General features: G+C 43.3%; 1 protein-coding gene across 1 annotated transcript; it reads right to left on the bottom strand.

The window, feature by feature from the left end:
• Positions 1-1,441: 1,441 nt before the first annotated feature.
• On the bottom strand, positions 1,442-8,343 carry LOC134489850 (tigger transposable element-derived protein 1-like). Its single transcript, XM_063292724.1, has 2 exons — positions 6,433-8,343; positions 1,442-1,557 (listed from the first exon to the last, which is right to left on the bottom strand). Exons 1-2 carry the CDS (start codon positions 8,312-8,314, stop codon positions 1,442-1,444), a joined length of 1,998 nt encoding a protein of 665 aa, XP_063148794.1. The 5' UTR covers positions 8,315-8,343.
• Between the last annotated feature and the right edge of the window lie 809 nt (positions 8,344-9,152).

The following is a 9,152-nucleotide window of genomic DNA, read 5'->3' on the forward strand; positions in this document are numbered from 1 at the left end:
TGCCCCCAACAATAAATTCCATTTCAAACAATTCCTTGTATGAATTCAAGGGTTGCAGGGTCTCCTCAAGCACCTAGTCTTCTCCCTCCCGTTTGACCTAGGAAATCCCAAATTCAGGCATCCTCACTGGATGGCTGTCCAGCATCTACCAGAAGGCTCCAGTTTGGGAGGACCTCATCATCAAGAAGACTCTCTTCCAGGGCAACAGAGTTCACATATCACTAAGGCAATGATTTACTAAAAATATTTCATTTCTTTTAAGTAAATTAGTGTTTAAACTAATGGGCTCACTAACTAACATTTTACAAGCCATCGTTGCTGGGTCCACGCAACATTCTAACCCAAACAAATCTTACACCTTAGCTCAGCCTTCCCTAGATGTCCACACTTCAGTTCCCAGAATCCTTCAGACGGAAGTCTACTTCTCCAAAGAACCAACAGAACAAGGTGTGAATTCAACCAATGTGCCTTTGCCCTCTATTAGACAACAGCCCTTAATATATGCTGAAAGGAGGGGAATCATATGTATTGATCCTTGCAAAACGTCCTTCGTTTCCCCTTCAACACCCTGTCGTTTCCGGTGTTCCTTCAAAGCTTAAAACCCTGTTAGAAAGGTATCTGTTTGAATGCACTCCATATTCCATAAAATGCAGCTAGGATAGAATGGGATGTATATGGGGGGATTCTTTTGGGTTTTTGGAGTTGTGGCAAGGGTTTGAAATTTGCTCCATTAAGCCTTATATTGACTTTGCTTGGCGACATCATTATAAATGTTCAGGCAGAGAGAAAAACCCTTTCCCATCAAATCCCACTGGAAATTCCCAATCAGTCTCTCAAGTGGACAGATAAAGCAATGGTCCAGAAAGGTGGTAGGCTCCCCTTCCTCCTGGCCAGGCAGAAACTAGATACCTGTGCTGGCGATGGCTGAATTTGGATTCCCACCCTGAGTCTGGATTTGCTGGCCCCCCCCAATGTAGGATTCTATCATCTGTAGCACAAAGTTAGGGATCTCGTCATGGAGGAAATCTATCTATGTGGTTGCTAATAGTCAACATTGACTTCATGGTGCATAATCAGTCCATCAAGTTATGGGTCCACCTGACATGTTGGGAACATAGGGGAGAGCTAGCCCAATATTACACGCGCAACTGGCAGCAGGTCTCTAGGTTTTATAGCAGTCAAGTCTTCCCCATCCTCTGCAACCTACTCCTTTCAGCCAAAGATTCTGTGAACCCCAAAGATGCTGTGATGGAAACTGGGACCATCTCCTTCCCCAGAAAATGGCATTTGGCTTGGTGGACCATCAGACATGAAGGACTGCACAATCAGCTCATTCTGCAAGATGCTGGCACTTCTCTGGGTATCAAAATGGAAGCAGAGAACCATCTTGGCTCAAAGTACCCCAGAAACACTTGAAATTATTGACATTTTGCTTCCTTACCTAGTTGGCCTCCCCATCATTCTCTTGCTTCATCTCCAGGGGAAGCTTCACCTTCACAATATCCAAGGCCTCTTCCTCCAATTTGGGAGATTTTAGTATCGTATCATTTCGGGTTTCTGAAAAAAAAGAAAAAGGAAAGTTGATTCAACTCAAAGACATCCTGGAAGAGTTATGCACCAGACTTCCTCTCCATTCCCTCCAAGGGAATAACATTCAAACCAGTTGCGGGAGATAGGATCCAATTTGGAGATTTAATGCACAGAAATCACTTTTCTTGATCCAGTTCTGAAGCCTGAATTCCCAAATCAAATCACAGGATAAGTCAGAATTGGATTAGGTACAATTTGCACGGCCCTGATTAAGAGACTTTATTTCCTCCACACCTAACACGGCAAAGGAAAGGAAGCAGCTTCAGGCATCTACATCCAGATGGCTGGCAGCTTGAGATTCTTCTGGGCCGCAATTCTGAACTGAGATGTGGATGAACGGGCAGAGAGGTACAGCAGACCACTGGCTCCAGCAACGAAGCATAACGACCAAAAGACTCTTCCCGACTCCACCAGAGATGCCAGTTAGAAAAAGGGACTTTCTGCAATTCCTACCAGGATAACATCATCCCAACTGAAACGTCTCCTGGCTCTAGGAATCGCAAGGAGCAAATCCTGGGCAGCTGCCTCCTATAAGCCTTTTCTGCATGGCTGATTACACCCACTCCTCGTCCCGTTCCAAGGACCAGGTCGTTAAGTGAATTGGTCGCTGGGTGAGAATCGTGGTAGCCCAGGCGTGACCGTGACTGTGCTTGCGACGCTACTTCAGCATTCCATACTCAATTTCTGTTATTCTTCCTGGACGTTTTTGATGACATTTTGTACATTCTACTTCAAAGAGCACTTTAATCCTAACCTACTTTTGCCATTAAAAAATACACAGTAATAATTTATTCCCTTTTAAATCTTTGCATATCATTCTGGCAATTTAAAACTTAGGAACATTTCTTAAAGCTTTGGTTTGTTTGTTTATTTTTATCCCACATTTATTATTTTTTATAAATAACCCAAGGTGGCAAACATACCAAATACTCCCTCCTCCTCCTGTTTTCCCTGCAACAACAACCCTGTGAGATGAGTTGGACTGAGAGGGAGGGACTGACCCAGGTCACCCAAGAGGCTTTCATGCCTAAGGCAGGACCAGAACTCACAGCCTCCTGGTTTCTAGCCCGTTGCCTTAACCACTAGACCAAACTGTATGCAGTTTTTTTTTTAGTAGTAGCCTAAATAGAAACAAAAATATTAAATGGGGACTCATTGTATCAAAAGGTAGCTTACTGTATTATGTAAGTACAAAATTAAGCATACTAATATTGTGTTACCAAAATAAAAGAGTACAGGTAGACCTTAATTGCTTCAGCAAAGGATCGTTACCTTGTCGTGGTGCTGGAGCTTGAGCACCTCAGTGATGCCATGAGCTAAAACCTTGGGTGAAGGGCCACCCAAGACGGGAAGGTCATGACAGAGAGGTCAGACTAAATGCGATCCCTGGGGAAGGTAATGGCAACCCACCCCAGTATTCTTGCTATGAAAACTAAATGGATCAGTACAACCAGAGATATGTCGGTATACCATCGGAAGATGAGACCACCAGGTCGGAAGATGGTCAAAATGCTACTGGGGAGGAATAGAGGATGAGCTCAACTAGCCCCAGATGTGATGACGCAGCTAGCTCAAAGCCGAAAGGACGGCTAGCGGCCGACGGTGCTGGTGGTGAACGGCGAATCCGATGTTCTAAGGATCAATACACCATTGGAACCTGGAATGTAAGATCTATGAGCCAGGGCAAATTGGATGTGGTTATTGGTGAGATGTCAAGATTAAAGATAGACATTTTGGGCGTCAGTGAACTGAAATGGACTGGAATGGGCCACTTCACATTAAATGACCACCAGATCTGTGGACAAGAGGACTACAGAAGAAATGGAGTAGCCTTCATAATTAATAGTAAAGTGGCGAAAGCAGTGCTTGGATACAATCCAAAAAACGATAGAATGATCTCAATTCGAATTCAGGGCAAGCCATCTAACATCACAGTGATCCAAATATACGCCCCAACCACAGATGCTGAAGAAGCTGAAATAGAGCAGTTCTATGAGGATCTGCAGCACCTACTGGACAACACGCCTAAAAGAGATGTTTTTAATCACGGGAGACTGGAATGCTAAGGTGGGCAGTCAAATGACACCTGGAATTACAGGTAAGCATGGCCTGGGAGAACAAAACGAAGCAGGACATAGGCTGATAGAATTTTGCCAAGACAACTCACTCTGCATAACAAACACTCTCTTCCAACAACCTAAGAGACGGCTTTATACATGGACTTCACCAGATGGACAACACCGAAATCAGATTGACTACATCCTTTGCAGCCAAAGGTGGCAGACATCTATGCAGTCGGTAAATACAAGACCTGGAGCTGACTGTAGTTCCGATCATGAACTTCTTCTTGCACAATTTAGGATCTGACTAAAGAGATTAGGGAAGACCCACAGATCAGCTAGATATGAGCTCACTAATATTCCTAAGGAATATGCAGTGGAGGTGAAGAATAGATTTAAGGGACTGGGCTTAGTAGATAAGGTCCCGGAAGAACTATGGACAGAAGTTCGCAACATTGTCCAGGAGGCGGCAACAAAATACATCCCAAAGGAAGAGAAAACCAAGAAGGCAAAATGGCTGTCTGCTGAGACACTAGAAGTAGCCCAAGAAAGAAGGAAAGCAAAAGGCAACAGTGATAGGGGGAGATATGCCCAATTAAATGCAAAATTCCAGAGGTTAGCCAGAAGAGATAAGGAATTATTTTTAAACAAGCAACGCGCAGAAGTGGAAGAAGACAATAGAATAGGAAGGACAAGAGACCTCTTCCAGAAAATTAGAACCATCGGAGGTAAATTCCAGGCCAAAATGGGTATGATCAAAAACAAAGATGGCAAGGACCTAACAGAAGAAGAAGAGATCAAGAAAAGGTGGCAAGAATATACAGAAGACCTGTATAGGAAGGATAACAATATCGGGGATAGCTTTGATGGCGTGGTCAGTGAGCTAGAGCCAGACATCCTGAAGAGTGAGGTTGAGTGGGCCTTAAGAAGCATTGCTAATAACAAGGCAGCAGGAGACGACGGCATCCCTGCTGAACTGTTCAAAATCCTGTGAGATGATGCTGTCAAGGTAATGCATGCTATATGCCAGCAAATTTGGAAAACACAAGAATGGCCATCAGATTGGAAAAAATCAACTTATATCCCCATACCAAAAAAGGGGAACACTAAAGAATGTTCAAACTATCGAACAGTGGCACTCATTTCACATGCCAGTAAGGTAATGCTCAAGATCCTGCAAGGTAGACTTCAGCAATTCATGGAGCGAGAATTGCCAGATGTACAAGTTGGGTTTAGAAAAGGCAGAGGAACTAGGGGCCAAATTGCCAATATCCACTGGATAATGGAAAAAGCCAGGGAGTTTCAGAAAAACATCTATTTCTGTTTTATTGACTATTCTAAAGCCCTTGACTGTGTGGACCATAACAAATTGTGGCAAGTTCTTAGTGGTATGGGGATACCAAGTCATCTTGTATGCCTCCTGAAGAATCTGTATAACGACCAAGTAGCAACAGTAAGAACAGACCATGGAACAATGGACTGGTTTAAGATTGGGAAAGGAGTACGGCAGGGCTGTATACTCTCACCCTACCTATTCAACTTGTACGCAGAACACATCATGCGACATGCTGGGCTTGAGGAATCCAAGGCTGGAGTTAAAATCGCTGGAAGAAACATTAACAATCTCAGATATGCAGATGATATCACTTTGATGGCTGAAAGCAAAGAGGAACTGAGGAGCCTTATGATGAAGGTGAAAGAAGAAAGTGCAAAAGCTGGCTTGCAGCTAAACCTCAAAAAAACCAAGATTATGGCAACCAGCTTGATTGATAACTGGCAAATAGAGGGAGAAAATGTAGAAGCAGTGAAAGACTTTGTATTTCTAGGTGTGAAGATTACTGCAGATGCTGACTGCAGTCAGGAAATCAGAAGACGCTTAATCCTTGGGAGAAGAGCAATGACAAATCTCAATAAAATAGTTAAGAGCAGAGACATCACACTGACAACAAAGGTCCGCATAGTTAAAGCAATGGTGTTCCCTGTAGTAACATATGGCTGTGAGAGCTGGACCATAAGGAAGGCTGAGAGAAGGAAGATCGATGCCTTGGAACTGTGGTGCTGGAGGAAAATTCTGAGAGTGCCTTGGACTGCAAGAAGATCAAACCAGTCCATCCTCCAGGAAATAAATCCAGACTGCTCACTTGAGGGAATGATATTAAAGGCAAAACTGAAATACGTTGGCCACATAATGAGAAGACAGGACACCCTGGAGAAGAGGCTGATGCTAGGGAGAGTGGAAGGCAAAAGGAAGAGGGGCTGACCAAGGGCAAGATGGATGGATGATATTCTAGAGGTGATGGACTCGTCCCTGGGGGAGCTGGGGGTGTTGACAACCGACAGGAAGCTCTGGACTGGGCTGGTCCATGAAGTCATGAAGAGTCGGAAGCGACTAAACGAATAAACAACAAAAAGACCTTAATTGAGGGCGGCAACAAGATCAATGAAACCGCAGCTGTGCTTATCATCTTACAGGTAGTCCTTGTTTAGTGATTGCGTTGTTTAGTGGCCATTCACAGCTATGATGGTGATGAAAAAATAACTTTACAATCAATCCTTGCATGTACGATCTTCGCAGGTCTGTAGAGCAAAGGAAAGCTGAAGTAAGATCATATGCAGAGTACCTGTACTTCAAATTTCCTTTGCTTTACAGACCTGTAAGAGGTTGTAAATGGGAGGATTGGTCATAAAGTTACTTTTCATCACCACTTAACTCTAGTTACTAAATGAGGCAGTTGCTAAATGAGGACCACCTGTACAAAATCAGATTTTATAATTACAGTACCTGTAAACATAAAATTGGATATAAATCCATCGAAAGGTTCATTTTTTTCTGTGTTTTCAGAAACGTCGGATACGCTGGCATAGCTGGTTGATGGCTGGGGATCGTTGGGGAGTTCTACTCCTGTGGATGGGGAGGGCAATAGGGGGGGAAGCAGAGCTGGGGAAGGAGTAACTTTCTTATAGAACCCACTCTGCTTGGTTTCCACGATTTTTTTCTTTTTTTCTTCATATATTTCACGGTAACACTTCAAAATTTCACGCATTTCCCAATGTACCTTTCTAAACCGTTCTACATTTGGATCCATACTTTCTAATTCTGATAAAATTTTGTTAACACCCGTGAAAACACCAGCCAATCTTTTCACACTGAATGTTTTGGGCTTAACTTCTACAATTTGTTTTTCTACTACTTTTTCTTTTTCTTTTTCTTTCTCTTTTTCTTCTTCTTCTTCCTCAACCATCTGTGCTTCCAATTCTTCTTTCAGTTCAATTAAATCTTCATTTGAAAGCTCTCCCTCAGTGTAGGCTATCAAATTTTTCACATCTTCAGCATCAACCTCCAAATCGAGGGATTTCGTGAGTGTCAGAATTTTCGTATTTATTTCATCCAAATGTTCATTTTGGTCCAATCCTTCAAAATTATTTACACGAGCAGCAAAACGTTTTAAGCACTTGGTCCAAATCCCTTGCATGCATTTCACACTAACCTCCTGCCACGCTGCTGCGATGTTTTCAATACAATGGAGGATATTGTAGCCTTCCCAAAACTCGCGCAACGTTACCCCATCATCCTGTGTTGCGGCTACGGCTTTGGCAAACGTTGCATGCAAATAGTACGCCTTGAATGCCGAGATGGCCCCCTGGTCCATCGGCTGTAGGAGAGGGCTGCTGTTTTTGGGTAGATAAACAACCTTCACATCGGGGTGGAGGCTGTCGAGATGTGGGGGATGTCCCGGTGCGTTGTCCAGGAGCAGCAGAATTTTAAAAGGAATTCCCTTTTCCCAGCAATATTCCATTACTTGGGGAATGAAGCAATTCGTAAACCAATCCTCGAACAGGACTAGTGTCATCCAGGCCTTCCAATTGGATCGGTAATAAACGGGCAGGGTGTCCTTGCTTATGTTTTGGAGCACAGAAGGGTGATCTGATTTGTGGATCAGAAATGGCTTCAGCTTCAATCCGGCGACATTTCCGCCCAATAGTAAGCTTACTCTATCCTTCAACGCTTTACGTCCAGGCGTTGCTTGGGCCTCTTTGTGTATGTAGGTCTGCTCCGGCATTCTTTTCCAGTACAACCCAGTTTCCTCCACATTGAATATGTGTTCGGGCAAATAGTTCCCTTCTGCTATGGTATCATCAAGTTCGTCCAGAAAACGTTTGGTAACTGCCTCGTCAGCACTTTTAGCTTCCCCGGACGTGTGTGTTTTCTGGTAATGGAATCGTTGCTGAAACCGCATAAACCAGCCACGGCTGGCAGTAAATGTTTCGGTGCACTCCTCACCTGCTCGTTCCTTCAGCATCGTGAAAATGCTGCGTGCCTTAGCCTGGATGAGAAGAAGGCTGACCGGCATCCTCTTCTGTATCTGATCTTCGATCCAAAGTATTAGGAGTTTTTCCATTTCATGGATGAGGCCTTTTCGCTGCCTTATTATAGTTGTGTTGATTCCTGCTGATCCTTTCATCGCCTCTCTGATTCTTGCCTTATCCTTCAAAATAGCAGAAATGGTGGAATGGGCCAGGCCTTCTTCTCGTGCTATTTTAGTCACCTTCTTCCCGGCCTCGTATGCTTTGATGATCTTCATCTTCAAATTGAGACTGATTACTTTCCTTTGCTTCTTTCTACTTCCTTCGGCTGAACTGGGGTTCTTTCTCTTTGAAGACATCTTGGTATGGGATACAAATGCACATAAACAAGTAAATGAAAATAAGAGGTAATATGTGATACTAACTGCAATAGCAAACAGGTGACCGAAAGAGAGATGCTGCAAAAGTCATAACTGTACATGTTGCTAGCAAAATTTTTAATTACTGTCGTGTTTGTAGTCGCTAACTGAGGTAGTCACTGAACAAGGAGTGGCTGTACTTCATTCTAGGCAATTTACTGCAGAGAGAAAAGATCACTTCCTTGCTTACACACCTTTGGCTGACTTCTCACAACATAACCCTAACTCTGGTTTCACAAATGCTACAATACAGCCATTCCTCCTTTAGTGGCTACCTCAGTTAGACACCGTTTGCAATTACAACAGTAATAAATGTTGATAAAAAATATTTTGCCCAGACAATTGAACCATATTATGGCTCGTGATGACTTTCTTCATGCAAGTTGCAAGGCAAAGGTGAGGTTTCTACAACATGCTCAGTCACAAACTATTCAGCCCCCATGTTGTTGTTAATAATAATAATAATAATAATCATCATCATCATCATCATCAGTACTACATTTGTAAGCCGCCCAACTCCTAGTGACTCTGGACAGTTATGATAACCTAGAGATCCCAAGCTGGTGCTCTTAAAAATCCAGCTTTCCCCAAACTGGCACATTTTAATGTACTACACGGTAGGGATGATGGGAACATCTAGAAGGCAAATGTTGGGTATCAGAGAGGAAAGGTTTGACTTCGCAAAAGCTCCTGGAGCAAATCCATTATCTGAAGCAATTGACAGACAGCCCTGATTAGGTCAAACCACTTTATATTCTATAACAAAGGCCAAGGTTGC

This window comes from Candoia aspera, chromosome 2, assembly GCF_035149785.1.
Source record: "Candoia aspera isolate rCanAsp1 chromosome 2, rCanAsp1.hap2, whole genome shotgun sequence".
In the NCBI taxonomy this organism is placed as follows: domain Eukaryota; kingdom Metazoa; phylum Chordata; class Lepidosauria; order Squamata; family Boidae; genus Candoia; species Candoia aspera.

Bases quoted from the DNA above. Each gene is read 5' to 3' on its own strand.
- LOC134489850 (XM_063292724.1), bottom strand. From the start codon at position 8,314: ATGTCTTCAAAGAGAAAGAACCCCAGTTCAGCCGAAGGAAGTAGAAAG. The intron at 1,558-6,432 runs GTACTGTAATTA...CTTTTTTTTCAG, and splicing joins ATCCAATTTTATGTTTACAG to AAACCCGAAATGATACGATA.